At 49.9% G+C, this 19,309-nt stretch overlaps 1 protein-coding gene across 1 annotated transcript in view; it reads right to left on the bottom strand.

The window, feature by feature from the left end:
- The window catches only part of LOC146808453 (transient receptor potential cation channel subfamily M member 2-like), a 2,757,229-nt gene that overhangs the window by 2,072,661 nt on the left and 665,259 nt on the right, over positions 1-19,309 (bottom strand). Inside the window, exon 10 of the mRNA XM_085623562.1 lies at positions 14,472-14,565. Coding sequence (XP_085479688.1) covers positions 14,472-14,565 — 94 coding nt within the window. The remainder of the gene's footprint in view (positions 1-14,471; positions 14,566-19,309) is intronic.

The raw sequence follows: 19,309 nt of genomic DNA, 5'->3' as shown, positions 1-19,309 counted from the left end.
GTCGACCGGCGTCGGCGGGGACTCGGGAACGGGTCCCTCGGGCGCTTGCGGCGTTGAGGCCGGAGCCGTCGACGGCGCCGGGGCCGGAGCCACCGGCAGGCAAGGCAGCCCTGTCAGGTCCGCGGGGCCCGAAGGCGCGCCAGCGGGCGTCGACGGCGCAGCCAGGCTCCTCATGGCCGAGAGGAAGGCACTGACCTCCGCCGGCGTCGCGTCAGTCCCAGGGACCGGCGGGTATGGGGACTTGCGCGGCGCCTGCGGCTCCGCCGGAGCCGCGGGGGTGGAACCACCCTGACCCTCGGCCGAGTCGCGCGACCGGCGAGGTGAGTCCGAAGAGCGGTGTCGCCTCTTGGACTTCTTGGAATGCTTCGACTTACCCGAAGACTTGGATCCCGACGACCGATGGTGACGTCGGCTGCAGCTCCGCGACCGATCCTTGGACCGCCTCCTGGACCGGGATCGAGAGGCGCGCGGAGCCGAGTGGCGAATCTCGAGAAGCTTACGGGACCGCTCCCGTCTAGCCTTCGAGGTCAGGGCCTGGCAGTCCGAACACGACTCCGCGTCGTGGTCGAGGCCCAAGCAGTGAAGGCACCGGCGGTGATGGTCCGTAACCGACATCAGGCGGTTACAGTCAGCACAGGCTTTAAAACCAGGCATCCTACCGGCACCGGAGTCGAGACAAGATCAAAAAGGATCGAAAAAGTTAGTCAAAAAGTGACTAAAGGGGTAGCTCTCCCGGATCTGCGCTTGCTGGCGCGGAAAAAAGAAGAACTGACGTCAGCGTCTAAGTACTCCGACGACGTCATTCCGGCGCACGACGCCGACGACGGACGCGGAGCCGCAGACGACGCCTAGCGACGCGCAAGGGGTATTGCTGACGAAAAATCTTCCGGATCCAGTCTGACGCCTGGGATATTCCAAGGTAAGGAATCTAACTAACGTGTTTCTTTCAGATTGTTGTGTTTCACCAGCATTTGTAAGTGCACTGTTCCATGGATACACTGCCAGGGTTTAATGGTGCTGTGCAGATCCTGTTACCCACAGTATTGCAGTGCTCTCCTGCTTCCCTTCCCCTCCTTGCAATGTGTTCCCTGGTCTGTGTGTAGTCACTCCGTCACAAGGTTATGTAGCCTGGCACCTTCTCCACGTGTACTATGCCTGCAGCATCATGTGTGGGGGTGGTGTGTAACAGGTTTTGGGACCTTGCCTGTGCCCTGTCCAGTTCTGGACTTGTGGGTTTTTATGTCAGTTGGCACTAATGCTGAGTTCAGACATGGGAGTTAGTCGCTCAAGTGTGAGGCCTTACAGCACGCATGTCCTATGTGGTGGCCTGTGACATGATGTGCATGAGTGTGCGGTACGCATAGTGCAGGGATTGTAGCGTGTGTTGCAGTCATTCCCATTCAGGAGCATAGAGTTGTGTGGCCACTACTGTCCCCAGGGGCATATTTTCCTAGGTATCATGTGTGTAATCCGAAAATGTCGACAATCTCTGTGTCTACAGCATAGGTTGTGCTCAGTGCCATTGTCCCCTGGCCCAATGTATATTGACGTGAAATGTAGTACAAGTGTCCACTGTACAGCCTGACCTGATTTTCCTTGTTCATACTCACGGTGGCCATTGCCTGTGTGTCTTGTTACAATCATCTGATGATGCCCATTTGTACATGATTATTTGGACAGGCGCACCTTGGGTATTTTGTGTGCAATATTGAATTTTTGCATCCCATGTGTATTTCACCCAGACTAAGAGATGTAAGTGCTTCCTGTGTCTCCAAACAATTGTCTCATGTAGGGGGTGGGTGGTGCGGCCATGGCCTACATGTCAAAACCAGAAATCTCCTTGCTAGGACTGGCCAGTGTGTGATGTTTGTCTGGACATACACTCAAGGTGCAGTGAGCCAGTCAGGGTGGGCATGTTTACAGTATTACCTATGCTGCATGTGCCTCTAGTTCCTGGCTATGGTCCCTGCTCATCCCTATTTCCTGCCACGCTGTGTGGTGCAGATGCAGTGCTGGATTGTCCCCAGGGTCTTGCTCCTCAGTCAAAATTCTATTTCATCTCATTTGCTATTGTGTCATGCTCTCCATAGTTTGTCAGTGGCATGGTGGGTCAAACAACTGTGTCTTGCATGCCCTACATATGTACCTTGTTTTGTAGATGTAACTCTTCTTTTGTTTCAGGCTATGCACTGTAACCTATGTAGATTGGACTCATGTGACATATGTATACAGGTGTATGATTAATTTCTGTCTCTTCACCCTGCCCACAGCATCGTCGGGGGACACGGAGGGAGACATGGGCACAGACGGAGCAGAGGGACCGAGCACCAGTGCCAGCGGTGACATTGTGGCTGGCACATTGAGTGGGACTGAGGCGGAGGAGAGTGAAGCCGGGGACCTGTCGACTGGCACAACAGAGTATGAAGCTGACGGGTCCGAGGATGATCTCTCCGAGTGGGCGGAGGCTGCACCACCATCTGACAGCAGCACTACATCTCGCCCCGCCCCCTCCATTGCCATCAGCCGCCTCCCACTTGCTCGTGTCCCTTCCCAGCATGCCCAGTCACCGCATGTCTCCTTCATGCCAGGCACCGCACCCCCTGCCCCTGTCTCCACTGCTGCCGCCAATGCCGAGTCTGTGGACATCCAGCGGCAGTTGCAGATTGGTCAGGCTGCAATCCTTAATGTCCTCCATGGCCACAGCCAGGTCCTCAACAACATGGAGGCATACTTGGAGGGCATTCACTCATCGCAGGCTGAGCAACGCAGCTTGCTGAGGTCGATAGACTCGACACTGACTGCAGCAGTGGGTCTCCTGCAGCGCTACGTCCCACCCCCTACCCCTGCCCCATCCACACTTCCCACTCCCATGCCTGTCCCACGTACACCCAGACGTCAGCATGCACCCACCACAACACACACAGGCACCACACCAGCAGGGCAGTTCCACCGCACACCTCCTGACACGCACACACAGGGTGAAGTAGGCACACCCACTGGGTCAGGGGCCAAACGTGTGACACGCAGCCAGAGTGGGAGTCCGCATTCCACCAAATCCACTCCCTCCAAATCCCCTCCCCTCAGCTCTCCTGGCCACATCTCCCCCAAAGACTCCTTCATGGCCGCTCTGTCCCTGAGCCCCACAGTGACACCACCACGCAAGCGGTCAAGGAAGTCCCCGGTCAGGGTGGTTGATTCCCTCCCCCCCCCCCATCCACACCCTCCCCCAGTGGCGCTGCGACCCATCCCTCTGACCCCTCCCCCTCCTTGGGGCCTGTGTTTCCGTCAGGTGCAGGGGATTCCCTGGAGGATCTTGCTAAGGTGTGCAGCGAGCTCCTAGAGTCCACCTTTGGCCCTGCCCCACCCCCTGTGGTGGAGTCCTCCATCCCTGCACCCACAACGCCTACCCTTCGCCATCCTGTCCCTGCGGTGCCTGTTCCTTCCCCCCCACATGATGCCCTCACCCCTGTGGAAGACGACGGAATGTAACTGTGCAGGCAAGCTAGGGGACACGCATCCCACTGTGTTCCCCATCCAGTTGTGACTTCTGGACTGCCCTATGGGCTTTGTAAATATTGAACTTCCTACAAACAAGATTTTTTGGATCATGCTGAATAAAGCAATTTATTTTGTTCCCTTGAAACACTACTGCTTTGCTGGTATTGCTGTTGGTGGGGCTGCTACATGGTTGTGGGTGGTGTTCATGTGTTGGGTGTGTGGGAAATGTAGTAGTGTGCTGGTCATAGGGGGGGACCCTGGTATCTGTGTGCCATCACACGGTGTTAGCTATGTTTCTCTGTTCATGTATGCAGTTGCTGCATGGTGTAATTGTCCCAAGGTGTATTCCTGCCTCTGTGTACCCTGCCATCTTCCCTGCAGGGTGTTCCCAATATTTAGCGCTGAGCTGTGTGTACATTAGCTGGGTGTGTGACGGACTCCTTCAACTTTGCACATGCATGCTGAGCGATGTCTCCACCTGCATCATTCGTGGCATCCTTGGTAGTCATTGTACTTGTGTATGTGGACTATTGACATGACTTCATGTGGACATGTTTTCTTTTCGGCGCTATGCATGCGTATACTCCCAGCCTCGCACACATGTGGTACATGTACTGCAGGGTCTTTGTGCACCTGACTGACATTTGTGGGCATGGTATCTGTGGCTACTCCACCCTTTGCGTTCCATGGGCACTGCTGGGAGGACTCTGCACACACCCCTCCTGTGTCTGGGCACTGCTGGGAGTGATAGGCACCCACCCCTCCTTTCTCTGGGCACTGCTGGGAGGACTCTGCACCCACCACTCTTGTGACTGGGCACTGCTGGGAGTGATAGGCACCCACCCCTCCTGTCTCTGGGCACTGCTGGGAGTGATAGGCACCCACCCCTCCTGTCTCTGGGCACTGCTGGGAGGACTCTGCACACACCCCTCCTGTGTCTGGGCACTGCTGGGAGGACTCTGCACACACCCCTCCTGTGTCTGGGCACTGCTGGGAGTGATAGGCACCCACCCCTCCTGTCTCTGGGCACTGCTGGGAGGACTCTGCACCCACCCCTCCTGTCTCTGGGCACTGCTGGGAGGACTCTGCACACACCCCTCCTGTGTCTGGGCACTGGTGGGAGGACTCTGCACACACCCCTCCTGTGTCTGGGCACTGCTGGGAGTGATAGGCACCCACCCCTCCTGTCTCTGGGCACTGCTGGGAGGACTCTGCACCCACCACTCTTGTGACTGGGCACTGCTGGGAGTGATAGGCACCCACCCCTCCTGTCTCTGGGCACTGCTGGGAGTGATAGGCACCCACCCCTCCTGTCTCTGGGCACTGCTGGGAGGACTCTGCACACACCCCTCCTGTGTCTGGGCACTGCTTGGAGGACTCTGCACACACCCCTCCTGTGTCTGGGCACTGCTGGGAGTGATAGGCACCCACCCCTCCTGTCTCTGGGCACTGCTGGGAGGACTCTGCACCCACCCCTCCTGTCTCTGGGCACTGCTGGGAGTGATAGGCACCCACCCCTCCTGTCTCTGGGCACTGCTGGGAGGACTCTGCACACACCCCTCCTGTCTCTGGGCACTGCTGGGAGTGATAGGCACCCACCCCTCCTGTCTCTGGGCACTGCTGGGAGGACTCTGCACCCACCCCTCCTGTCTCTGGGCACTGCTGGGAGGACTCTGCACACACCCCTCCTGTGTCTGGGCACTGGTGGGAGGACTCTGCACACACCCCTCCTGTGTCTGGGCACTGCTGGGAGGACTCTGCACACACCCCGCCTGTGTCTGGGCACTGCTGGGAGTGATAGGCACCCACCCCTCCTGTGTCTGGGCACTGCTGGGAGGACTCTGCACACACCCCTCCTGTCTCTGGGCACTGCTGGGAGGACTCTGCACCCACCACTCTTGTGACTGGGCACTGCTGGGAGGACTCTGCACACACCCCTCCTGATTCACAATATGTACGCTTAGAACATACACGTGTGTGGGTTCGCTCCATGCATACAAGGTGGGGGTACGTGTCGTACTTACACTGTTGGCATGGGGGGGTACGCTCCTTGCATACGCGGGTGGGGGTACGTGTCGTACTTACACTGTTGGGGTGGGGGGTACGCTCCATACGTACGCGGGTGGGGGTACGTGTCGTACTTACACTGTTGGCATGGGGGTACGCTCCTTGCATACGCGGGTGGGGGTACGTGTCGTACTTACACTGTTGGGGTGGGGGGTACGCTCCATGCATACGCGGGTGGGGGTACGTGTCGTACTTACACTGTTGGGGTGGGGGGTACGCTCCATGCATACGCGGGTGGGGGTACGTGTCGTACGTACACTGTTGGCATGGGGGATACGCTCCTTGCATACGCAGGTGGGGGTACGTGTCGTACACTGTTGGGGTGGGGGGTACGCTCCATGCGTACGCGGGTGGGGGTACGTGTCGTACTTACACTGTTGGCATGGGGGGTACGCTCCTTGCATACGCGAGTGGGGGTACGTGTCGTACTTACACTGTTGGGGTGGGGGGTACGCTCCTTGCATACGCGGGTGGGGGTACGTGTCGTACTTACACTGTTGGCATAGGGGTACGCTCCTTGCATACGCGGGTGGGGGTACGTGTCGTACTTACACTGTTGGGGTTGGGGGTACGCTCCATGCATACGGGGTGGGGGTACGGTCCGTACATATCCGCCCCCACGCTATGTGATGCTTGTGCGGGCCGTACCCAGGCCTTTGCCACGTGGGTACGAGCCGTCCCGCCATTGTTGGGGTGACGTAGGTGTGGGCGTGGTACGACTCGTACCCACGCTCTTAAGGCGTGGGTACGGGACGTACCTGTCTGGTTGTGTTGCCGGTTCGCGTCGTCAAGAACTTCCGTTGTGGCGGTCGCTGGCTTAGCTGCACACGCCCCCACCCCCTCGTAGTGACCAGGGCCTGAGGGTCAGGTATGTCCAGGGCATGTGTGCTGTGTGACTTTGGTGGGGGTTTTGTGGCCTGCCCTGGTCCTGCCACACCCCCCCCCTTCCCCCCTCCCTTTGTTGTTCTGACCTTCTGCGGCGTCTGCGTCGGAACCTGTAGAGGAGGTCGACTGCTATGAGGGCCGGGATGACACGTAGGTTCGGGTCCATGTCTGTCCGTCGCGTACGGGTACTCCTTGTTCGCGTCGTCCTGTCTGTCCGTCGCGTACCGGTACTCCTTGTTCGCGTCGTCCTGATTTCCCGGCAGTTTTTGGCAGCCGGAAAATATTCACCGTGCGGGATGACGTCGGTGCGAATCGTAATTCCTGGTTCGTGAATGGCAGGCTGCGTGCGTCCCGACGTCACGTCGGCGCTTTCCCGGATCGCATTTGTTCGTTTATTTTCGTCGGTCGGGGTTTTGTACGATTCGAACGGAAATGGTGTTTCCGTGCGAATCGTAATTCCATGTTTGTATATTTTGACGACCGGGTACGCGTCGGACGGAGAATATGCTCCGTCCGACGGTTCGTACCCGGTTTTTACCGGATCGTGATCGGCACCCGTGTGTACATGGACGAGGACATGCAGGATGGGCAGAGGAAGTGCAAGATGGGAAAAGGGGAGTCCTGGAAGGACAGAATTAACAGCACACACATCCTTGCAACCTGACATGTAGGGTAGTCAATTCTAGTGAATTATGTGTTCATGCATTTTATCATCTAATCCAGTCTGATGGACACAGTGTCTATCTTATTGTCTATGGTTGTAGACTGTCCTTTATTTTCATTAGTATTGCTCTAAAGCCGCCTTCAGAACTGGGTGATGTATCATGGCTTTGTGAGGTGTTGGTTCAGTTTGGCCTGGTCTGTTTATTCTTAGACTCTTCCTGCTGTCTAAAGATAGTTTCGTTTGTTTTTGCTCATGTCTCCCTCTCATTAAGGTTAGCTTAATGTGTAGTCCAATACCTATTTGAGGAGTATTGTGGTAGGAGGCCCAGGGGGAGTTCTTTCACCACCTTTCTCTTGTATGTTTACCCCAACTGAGCCGAGTGCCCAGTGCCAGTCATTTTGTTTTGGTTTTTAGGACTATGCCCTGTGCTCTATGATGGAGGCTGGGCTCCTTACCTGTGACATACACTTGAAGACAGCATTTTCTGCACTAATTACTGCAAGGCTGAGTTGGCCAGTACTGGCATATGCTTGTGGTGCATACCTGCACCCAGTCTGTTTATAGTGTTAGTTGTGTGCACAGGTCGGTCAGTCTACTGCAGGTCTCAGTCTCTAACCATGCATAATTTATCTCTCAGTGCTCAAACCCATCTCATTAGATGTTGTTAATCCTGCCATTAGATGGGGGCATTGGCACCTCTCTTCCGATTCAGTCATTCACCCCATCGATCAGCGAGCTCACAATAGGCATAGTGTATTCACACTAAGAGGTCACTACACTGGGAGAACGCTGCAGTTACATCCCTCTCTAACAGGCACCAGCCACTGCAGTTCATAGCTCTCCTGGGTTTGAAGCTCTGTCCTCGTGTGGGTGCTGGGTCGGGCACCAGCCAACCACTGGTATTGCTGCCCAAAAACCTCAGTTCTCTGGCAGGTCCTCAGCCCAGGATGGGGCAGTTTCCATCAATTTGTGGTTCAGCCCTTACCCTAGCCCAGACCAGTCATTTCACTCTGAGGCCCTTCATAGGCCTCTGCTCACAGGTAAGCAGGTTCTCACCAACTAGCAGTTCGGGAATCAACTCCATGAGCTCCAGCCACAACACTGATTGTGACTAGCCACGCTCCCCATAAATATTTATTCGTGAACATGCTGTTTTCATCTTAATGCTTGCTACCAGACAAAAACATTGTTGGATCCAACTTAATATTCTTATTTTGCATACCTAACAAACTGTTCAACTGCAAGCATGACAAATAAGTTAAGGCATCAGAAACAAAAAGAGATTTGCCCAAGATCTCACAGTTAGGTCACATGGAGGGATCAGGATGCAAACCACATCTCCTGATAATGAGAGTAACTAGGCTAAATCTCTGCTTCTCATTTCCCTCCCATTAATTTTCCCATTAAACTTGCCACAGGAGGTATAGGATAAAGAAAGTGTTTGGTAAAATAGAAGTGGTCAGTCCATCTGTGACTTACATTTCTATCTCCAAAGGAACCCCTATGGAATTTATTTTTTATATAGTTCATACAAACATTATTTATTGACGGAGTTCTAAAATTGGCACAATGAGAACAACCTAAAATATTTCAAAGAAGCCCAGAGTGTTAGTTATGCTGCACAAATATCACCCTTAATTATGTCTTGAAAAGTTAACAGGTATGTTAGAGCCACTATGCACTTATTCGACCCTATACATATAAGGAAGGTTGTACTGCTGCTCTCCATGTTTTAACTGGGCACTGCCTTAATGACACCTTGAAAACACGTTATTATTGAAAAGCCAAAATATTTTCTTTCTCTGTTTTCCTCTTGTGCTTTCTCTCCCATTCTCAATTTAATTCCCACACTTATTCCCCTTTCTTCTTCTTGTATCATTTGCTTTTTTCTTCTTCTTCCACCACTGCCATTGTTTCCCTCCTTCCTTTTCTTTCTGTTGTGTTTATTTCTCCCCAGTTCTTCACACTTGTTTAATACGATTGCACCCTGGCACTCTTAATTTATATATTTTTATTCATGTATGGTAAAACATTTCTTCTAATTACAAATCAACTCACAGGAGAAACAATTTTAGATTCCTATTTATTTCCTATCAACAATGTTACACTCCAACAATGGTATGCAAAAGTATGATATACAACATGAACCAATTCCACACACAAAGATCTTAATCTCAAATCCTCTTCGTTGACATAAGAGGATGGCAGCCGACACGTGTTTCTTCAAGGCTTATATTTCTTGACAATCGTCAACTTGATGTGAAAAGAAACAACATTTGTTGTTTCAAGGAAAAGCCCTGTTGATCCGGATTGCAGATATCTATTCATACACTGAAGAGCATCCACATCAGATTCTGGTGGACCCTGAGAGCGAGATAACCAGCCTCCAGTATTGGCCAAGTAATCCTGGGTGTTCTCATTTTTTTTTTTTTTTAAATATCTTTATTGGTCTTTTCATATTTTTCCATTTTCTTATGTTACATGAAAAAACAAAAATGCCAAAAACATTATTCCAGTCACATATGAGAATATCGCAACAGTACTGTTTTGGATTAACCACTCATGTTACAGCAGATTGTTTTCCGATGTGTTACAACACACCAACTTATCATCAAGAGGCCATCTCTTATAGCGTCTTCGTGATTGCCTTTCCTGCTCTCCTCCCTACATTGCCCAATCGTCGTGGAGAAAGACGAGTGCGACAAAGAAGAGAGAAGATTTGCCAATACCACATGATAACATTGCCTGTAACATTAAAGCCACTCATGTTTAACTGCCATGAAATTAGCAGACGTAGAAGACGTCTTATTTGGCCAGTTCGATAGGCCGACAAGAGGATTTTTCCAAAGAAAAAGGAAGAAGGATAAAAGTAAACGCACCAATAAAGTACACATTATCAATATAACAACTATTAACAACCTATTTAAAGGGCTGCCATCTAGAAGCAATTAAGAAAGCCATTACATTACTGAGTGTGGGACCCTATAGTGTGTGAGTTATGACATGACAGTACACTAGGGTGGCACTCGGGCTCGTATGAGTGCTGGGGGCTAGCTTCATGAGTTTAGGTGTCGGGAAAGAAGGGAGTGGGGGCCCGCTACACCAGGCTCTCTCCGAGGCAACATCTAATGGGGTGCAATTGTTTGCTGCCATCCTTTCGTCCCCCGTCTCCTGGGACCTTCGGCATGTGTATTATGGAATAGCTAGTTGAGTGCCATTGCCCTCCCCGGTAACTGCAGTGCTAAAAGCTGCTAGTATGGCGTCCCATTGTTGCGCTATGGGATATTTACGGAGCCCTGCCGTCTCCTCCCTGTGCAGTTCTGTGCTTTCTGCCTGTGCCCATATCTTAAGTGAATTTGTCCAGCTGATCGTCTCTGGGGGGTCTGCCTGCTTCCACAGTTTTGTAATTAAGCGCTTGGCAACTATTAGTCCTAAATCTCTGAATCGTGATGTAACTCTATTCTTCTTGGACCTGACACAGACCCCTACTATGCAAAGTTCCCATGTGGGCGGCAAGGATGTGTCGGTGCAGAGCACCAACGCCGCAGCAACGTCTTGCCAGTAAATTCGGAGGGAGGGCAGGACCATAACATGTGGAGCAGATCCGCGTTGAGCTGGTGACAACGTGGACACTTAGATGTAACAATGTTAAAATATCTGTTTATGTGGTCGGGAGAGAGATACACCCTTTGTATTATGTATGTTTGCATTGACTTAAATTTAGAGATTCGTGGTATATATGTAGCACCAGCTAAGATGGTGGTCCATTCCTTGTCTGTCTAGGGTCGGCCTCCCAGCGGGTGTGGAGTGTCAACATTGGCTTCAGCTTGTGCGTGAGTACGGCCGTCACCAGCCAGCGTACTATGTGTGAGCCTGCCTCCATGATGTGTAGATATTGCAGCAGCAGGTGTGTCGGTGGCTCGGACGTTAAGTCTCCCAGTATGGCCGAAAGGGCTCTTATGAGAGAGGTATGTAGAAGAAATTGTCCAGCAGGTAAGTCAGTGTCTTCCGACAGTTCCTCAAATGATAAGAGCGTGCCATCTCTGTAAAAGTCACCCAGAGCGTCTATTCCCGCTGTGTGCCAATGCCTGAGAGCAGTTGCGGAGGTGCCCATTTCCCCTCTAGGCGTCCCCAAGAGCGGTAATATTGGGGCGTACGGGAGTGTCGCACGGGCAAGGTATAAGCGCCTCCTATAGCATCTATGGTCTAGAACCAGATGTAGTTGGAGCGGACGTGGGGACCTGGTAGCCGGATGGAATAGGTGATATATTTGAGTGTGAATCCACGGTTGCTGCAGGTTCGCCGTGTCTTCCAGATTAGTGTCATTGAGCCACTTCGTTAACCACTGCAGCTGAGCTGCTATGTAGTACAGCTCCAAATTGGGAACAGCTAGTCCTCCCTGAGAAGTGGGAGCATACAGTTTCCACAACGCGACCCTGGGTCTGCCTTTGTTCCATATGAGGTCTCTGGACATATGCTCCAGTTCACGGAAAGTCTTAGTTGGGACATAAACCGGGAGGTTTGAGAAATAATACAAGAGTTTGGGTAGAACGATCATTTGTAGCAGGGTAACGCGACTCATGACGTTCAACGGGAGTGACTTCCAGAAGTGCACTTGGGCCCTTACCGCCGAAATTGCCCTAGTTAAATTGCCCTCCAATAAATCATCTGGAGTTCAATATATGTGGATTCCCAGATATCGAAAGGTGGTGGGATACCATGGGAGTCGCGAACCATTAATGAACACGTCAGTTTCTGTCGTGGCCGCGCTAAAGGGGTATACTCCGGACTTGGCCCAATTGACCCGGAGGCCCGACATCTCCTCAAACACCCTCAGCACATCCGCTATGGATGCGGGTATAGAAGTTAATAGGCTGTAGTGTGCCCTTCTATTAAATCGTATGTGTATCTCTCCTTAGATTCAGTAATTTCAGTATCTTTTACTGAATCTAAGGAGAGACACGGCTATACGGCCGTACCGCCGGAATCAGGGGCGTGACATAGCCCGCATACACGTACGGTTTAATAGAAGGGCACACTACAGCCTATTAACTTCTATATACTGAATTAGAAGTATACTACGTTTCTTTTCCGTGATACGGAATTTTCCTGGGAATGGTTACTCGTTGGCAGACTTAAAGAGGGACGTGCTACATAAGAGTACGTCTAAGAATATTTGCCCGATACTGGAGGCCTGCCACCTCGCTTTTAGGATCCACTTTTATTGGACGTGGATGTTCTATGGGGAATGAATAGAAATCGTCAACCTTGACCAACAGGTTTAATGTACTCTACACATTTTCTGTGATATGGAATTGTCTCCGAGAACTGTTCCCCATTGGCTGATTTGAAAGAAAGGAACGTACCGCACATGAGAACACCCAGGAATACTTGGCCAATACTGGAGGCTGGTTATCTCGCTCTCAGGGTCCACCAGAAAATTATGTGAATGCCCTTCAGTGTATCGACAGATATCTACAATCCGGATCAACAGGACTGTTCCTTGAAACAACACATTTTGTTTCTTTTCACATCAAGTTGACGATTGTCAAGAAAAGCCTTGAAGAAGTTACTTATGTAACGAAACACGTGTCGGCTGCCATCCTCATATGTCAACCAAGAAGATTTGAGATTGAGATCTTTGTGTGTGGAATTGGTTCATGTTATATATCGTACTTCTTCATACCAGTGCTGGAGTTTAACATTGTTGATAGGAAATAAATAGGAATTTAAAATAGTTTTTCCTGTGAGTTGTTACATTGATTTGTAATTAGAAGAAATGTTTTACCATACATGAATGAAAATATATAAATTAAGAGTGCCAGGGTGCAATCGTATTAATTTTTAACAGTGGAATTTTCTAATTTCCCTGTAGGGACATCCTTGGTAGTGGGGTGTCGGTTTTTCACCTTGAGAGGCACCATTACTAAGGACCTTTTTTGCAGATAATTATGGATTCATCCATTCACATTAAATAGAATTGACGTGCTACCTTGTATATCATCACTACCCCCCTCTTGCATTGTATTCTTTACACTTGTGTTTTCCTTTCTCTAGGCACTCATAGCGATTTCTCTTCAGTTTATATTTTTGTTTTACATTTCATTATCATAATGATGAGCTTGTGACTTTGAAGCTGTAGCCAAAACTGAAGGCAGAGTAAAGAAACTGAATCCCTTCAGCAGGCTTAGGATCCAAACATGAAAGTCCAAGGCATATTGGTAAAGCGGCGGTAGGTCTGCCTGGAGAGCTGCTGGTTCTGTCTGTAACTGCTGAGGGCTGAGGTGCTCCTCACCTTGAGCACTTGAGAAACAACAAAGGTCCCTTGGACTCTATTACTGGTGTAACAGTATACGTGAGTTCAACTGTAATAAAGAAAAGTTTAAAACATTTATGAACCAACCAATTATATAAGAAAAGATTCATTGGCAGCCCTAATTTTCTTGCCGACGACGCAGTGTGTAGTGAAGGCAAATCATATACAAAGTGAAGATTACAACACTCTACACTAACCCTGGTTTCCTTGCAACAGTATTCTAATAAGAGCCTATTAAACAATTTACAGGTATTTGTTTAGTGGGATAATCCCTTGAAAGCAAAGATATATATTGAGGTTTAAATCCAGTATCAACTGAATGGGTCTCGTGGAGATGAAGCCTGGACCTCAGTCCGTCTGTCTCTTTTCTTTCCAACAAGATGATGGGTTTTGGTGACTATCTACTCAGACAGTTGTGCATTAAACAGAACCCATCAGTCATACTGATTGATTCAGGGGAAGGTACTGTTTTCACCTGGGCCATCACAAGACCCATTAATTTAATTTTGGATCCAAATTGTTATCCCTATGTCATTTCGTACATATTTATAATTGTGTGTGGATGATATTTAGCTGTTTGTCTATTCAAGTACTTTCTCTTGTTAAAGTAGAAGCACTGGCCATACATTGATTTACTGAGTGTAATTGATGTGCACTGCAGAGGTCTGAGTTTGTAGCACTCGTCAGGCCTCTGAGACAGCCTTGCTATTCAGATATTCAGGTGCTAAAAGAAGTACTTCATTCCAATCTGAGTAGCAGCAGTACAGACGCCATAGGACACCAGAGATAAATGCTTCCCACTGACAGGCCTAGTAACTTTGATTACAACTGGAACCGCCAAACTGGATGCCTCACATTGTGCTTAGGTACCTAAATGCTCTATTTATAAAGCAATAATAAGCATGAAACAGATTGGGTCTGTCGGTGTTTTACTGGTATTCATAAATGACAGTCAAGTTAGGGTCAGCGAGGCGTCAGGGTGGAATTAATTAGAAATCAGACCTACAGGGAGCCAAATAGTCAGAAGTAAACTGTCTTCACCTTTTAAAAGAGCCTGAAAAATCATGTCCTTTGCATCGGATATCAGTTGCCTGTAAATGGTGAGCAGGTGACTCCTGCGAAGAATATCCTGGATCTGAAAAGTAGAATAACAGGTGTTAAATGATATGGTTGTGATGGAAGAGACAACAGCTAGCTTCAGTATCCAAGCACACCTCCATCAAAGTAGATGTTTACCTTCAATACAAGAACGGAACAGTATCTATGCACACAGACTGTTACACAATGTTGTTTGTTTCCTTAAAGCAATTTTCACTAGGGAAAACTAGAAGTTGGAGGTAATGGACTCTATAACAAACATGCAGGTCTCACCCTTGACCAAGCTCTAACTGTTATACAATAAATTACTCATTATTTACACAAAACAGATAAATAAGCTGAGAGAACTACCAAAATTGTATACAAAAATTGTGGACAAGAAAAGGAGGCCAAACAAGAGAGTTACCCAAAGAGTTAGCTGGGCCCTGGAATGATTACTAAGAAACACATTTTAAATTCCTCTGTACCTTCAACATAAAGCACTCCATTATACTGATTTTCCCAACAGTTTATGTCAGGCAAGTCCTGATTTCATACAAGACACAGAAGTGAGTGCTTAGCATTCTTTTCTATGCTTCCCAGAAACATGTTGGAAGAAAACTACAACATGACATAACTACCAGGGAACCAATGAACAGTTTGGTAGTCAGTAGACCTTTTCAGGATGTAGCAGATTGTACATGCTTCTGCAGGACCCAAAGCAGAAACATGGAGAAAATAGGAACAGTGTGATAGAAATGCATATTGTAGACCTTACCTCTAAAGGTTCTCTCACAACATGTTAGAGACAGTGGCAGGAAGTAAACTGAAACAGAGATTAGCTGCAGGGAAGGTCATCCCCGACACTAACAGTTGGGAAAATCAACATTTTTGCTAGCAATATCCTAAGGCTCCAATGATGCTTGCTGACATGCTGATAAGAGTAATAAAAGCATGATACAATAGGGTACAATAAAAAGTGTGAAAAATCAAAGTCTTTAAAGAGATTTATTGCCAATTTTGACTCACAATACACAAACAAGTACTGAAAAAAGCATTTAGCAATCAAATACACAAATAATGACACATTATTTAATACATAAATAAAATATTAATAATTATAATAGAAATGTTGGAGTTTTTCTAAATCCAATTGAGGCCATTCATTGTCCATTCTATATTCTGTTTGCTACACCTGCACTGCTTCCACGAATCAATCTGAGGATACCAATGTAAATTTTAGCCTCAAATTTCAATTTCCTTCACATTTACAGTACTTTTTACATTTTTCAATGATACATTTGGCATCTTTATGTATATACACTTTATTAATCTGTTAATATTATTATTTTTTCCAAGTAGCCACGGACACCCTGAATAGGCTTCGTGGATCCCAGCGTTCCCCGGACCACAGGTTGGAAACCACTGGGCTATACCAATTCCTACTACGCAAAGTCACAATTTGCATTCCATCCCATGCTAGCATAGCAGTAGAATTGGTTGTCGGGGACACGTTCACACATGCATTTCACATTGCTCCTTGCAGACCTCTGGTTTGTAGACAATGGTATATGTGCTTCAGAAAAGTTTAAAACAGAGAGAAACCACAACAAAGAGTGACAGGAGGCTCCTTTGTTCCACTGAGATTTTAAAACAGGCTCTATAGCACCTTTCGCTAGTAATGCTAACGTCTCCTACACCAGCTATTCCAGTATTTCAGGACTGTAGCCCCAGGATGGCTGATGCTTCTCAAAGTGTTGTGTGTGGCAGGGATTTTGCCTGATAATAATTGCATTGTAACGCCCTGAACGTCTCAGGATCGTTTAACAGACACGCCAATGAGGACGCAACCACTTGTGAAGGGTTAGTTCTTTTAATGAAGGCAAATAAAATACAAAGAACAAACAAAAGTTATAGTCACTGGAATCCTCCAGGCTAAGTACGTTACCAGCCCACAGCACGGATGGTCCTAACCGTCCTCTGCATATACGCCGATCCCGGCGTATGCCAACAGAGCGCAGAAATGAAATGGCCGACAATGCCAATCGGTAGGCTGTGAGGGGCACGAAGAGTGTTGGGGAGAATCGAGGAGTCAGGGAAACACCCAGCCGGGGTCTCTACCTGAAGGGAGCAGCCGCTCAACCTCTTCCTCAGACTGCACCGGGACGCGGAGTCACCTCCTGGTGATGCGTCACCGATACCCCAATCACAAGCAAGAAGACTGAACCGAGAGCAGCCGCTCGATCGATCCTGTGGACTTCCGAGTCTGTAACGCGGCAAACACCTCCTGGTGTGCGTTACAGCTGGCAGTCCCTGTGTCTCTGGTCGGGCTGGGAGTTACGACTCCAACCAGCAAAAGCGCCACTGCGCTTGGACTCAGCCGAGTCAAAAAGCGAAGCTCAATGGTTGACCGGTAGAGCTTCCGGGTCCTTCACAGGTGACGATGGGGCAAGACACGGCCCAGGGAGTAACGACTCGACCTACCTCCGTTCTTGCCTTACTGGAGCACCACTCCGGAACACTGCTCTTCACGAAGCAGGTACGTCGGTGTAAACACAATATCCGACAGCCTTGTACCTCCCGGTTCCTCCCTTTATAGGGCGTGTTTTCCTTGAGTTATGTAACAGCTCTCCTGTTTACATAAGGGCGTGTTTCCCTTGAGTTATGTAACAGCTCTCCTGTTTACATAAGGGCGTGTTTCCCTTGAGTTATGTAACAGCTCTCCTGTTTACATAAGGGCGTGTTTCCCTTGAGTTATGTAACAGCTCTCCTGTTTACATAAGGGCGTGTTTCCCTTGTATGACAGGAATTCTTGACAGTACATCCTCCCTCTCAGCGGCTCCCCACGGGTCCAGCGCTGGCAGGAAAACGCCGATGGAACAAGGAGACCAAGCGCGGAGCATGAACCCCTTCAGCCGGTTCCCATGAATGCTCCTCCGGGCCATAGCCTTTCCACGCAACCAGGTACCACAGCTTCCCCCTGCGCCATTTGGACGCCCGTATGCCCGACACTTCATACTCCACCTCCGACTCCACGCATACCGGCCTAGGTGTCCCAGACGGCTTGGAGGGTGCTGGTTTGAGCAATGATACATGAAAGACAGGGTGTATCCGCAATGACTGGGGCAAGCACACCTTCACGTTCACGGGACCCATACACTTGGTAATTCGATAGGGGCCCATGTACTTGGGATGGAACACACTGTTCTTTCGAAACCTCATGTTTCTTGTGGATATCCAGACGTAGTCTCCAGTGCGGTACAGTGGCCCGGGCCTTCTCTTCCTATCTGCCGCAGCCTTGTATCTTCTCTTGGCCTCTATTAGGACAGCCCTTGAGCGCATCAACGTGTCTTTTATGTGTGCCACCCTGTCCGCTGTGGCGGGAATCCTGTCCTCTCTGAACGGATGTAGAAATGGCAAGAACCTGGGATGTTGGCCATAGTTGCTATAGAACGGAGATGACTGTGTGGAGCTGTGAGTGGCGTTGTTATAGGCTATCTCTGCAACCCATAGCAAGTCGACCCATTCTTCCCTGCCCTGGTCCACAAAACATCGCAGATACTGTTTGAGCGTTTGGTTCAGGCGCTCGGTTTGGCCGTCCGTTTGAGGGTGGTAGCTGGTGGACAGGGCGGTCTTAACATGCAGCGCAGTGCACCAAGTCTTCCAGAATTGCGCAGTAAACTGCGACCCCCGGTCCGACACGATCACCCCAGGTAATCCATGCAGTCGTACCACATTCTTTAGGAGTAGTGACGCCAATTCCCCGGCCGTAGGGACTCTCTTGCAGGGGATGAAGTGCCCCATTTTCGTCAAGTAATCCACCACCACCAGTATTGCCGTCATCCCCTGGTCTACCGGTAGGCCCACAACGAAGTCCAGTGATATGCTATCCCATGGTCTATCCGGGGTCGGAAGTGGATGTAAGAGCCCTTGGGTTCGGCCATGGTCGGCCTTTATGGTAGCACACGTAGGACACTCCTGTCCCCACCTCCTGACATCCACTCTCATGGTTGGCCACCAGAAATGCCGTCCCATGCTAGCCACCGTTTTTTCAAAGCCCAAATGACCTGCGCATGGAGAGTCATGGCACCAGATGAATGCTTGTTTCCTTAGCCTAGGCGTGGGTATCAATAGGCACCTGCCCTTCAGGGGTATCCCGTCCTTCAGCTGCCATTCTCTGTGACTGAGGAGCCACCTCCGCCATGCGAATGACCTGATCCCTCTCTTTATTCCCCTCAGGAAAGTATCCGGTTGGATAACCCCCAATACCATCCTCGGGGAAATGATGGAACGCTCGGTTGCAGGCAATGGTTCCTTAACTGCAGATTGACGGGACAGGGCGTCCGCCTTCCGGTTTTCCGTCCCCGGCCGATATGTGATGCGGAAGTTGAACCCCGCAAAGAAGATCATCCACCGCAGCTGCCTGGGAGAAAGGTGTCTAGTGGCCGTCATGAACTGTAGGTTCCGATGGTCCGTGTACACCGATACCACATGTCTTGCCCCCATCAACCAATGCCTCCATTCGGTGAAGGCGTCCTTGATTGCGAGAAGCTCCTTCTCCGCAATATGGTAGTTGCGTTCGGCGTCGTTGAGTTTGCGGGACATGTACGCAACGGGATGAAGCACCCCTGTGTCGTGGTTGCGTTGGGACAAGATAGCCCCCAGCGCCACATCCGACGCGTCCGCTTCCACCACGTAGGGGAGATCCGGATCGGGGTGAGCCAACACCGGCGCCTTACCAAAGGCGCTTTTCAGGGCCTCAAAGGCTTTGTTCGCTTCAGGGGACCAGACAAACTCCTTGG

Source organism: Triturus cristatus, chromosome 8, assembly GCF_964204655.1.
Source record: "Triturus cristatus chromosome 8, aTriCri1.1, whole genome shotgun sequence".
Lineage (NCBI taxonomy): Eukaryota > Metazoa > Chordata > Amphibia > Caudata > Salamandridae > Triturus > Triturus cristatus.
The sequence above is the reverse complement of the archived record's forward strand: the minus strand, read 5'-3'. Positions and strand labels throughout refer to the sequence as shown.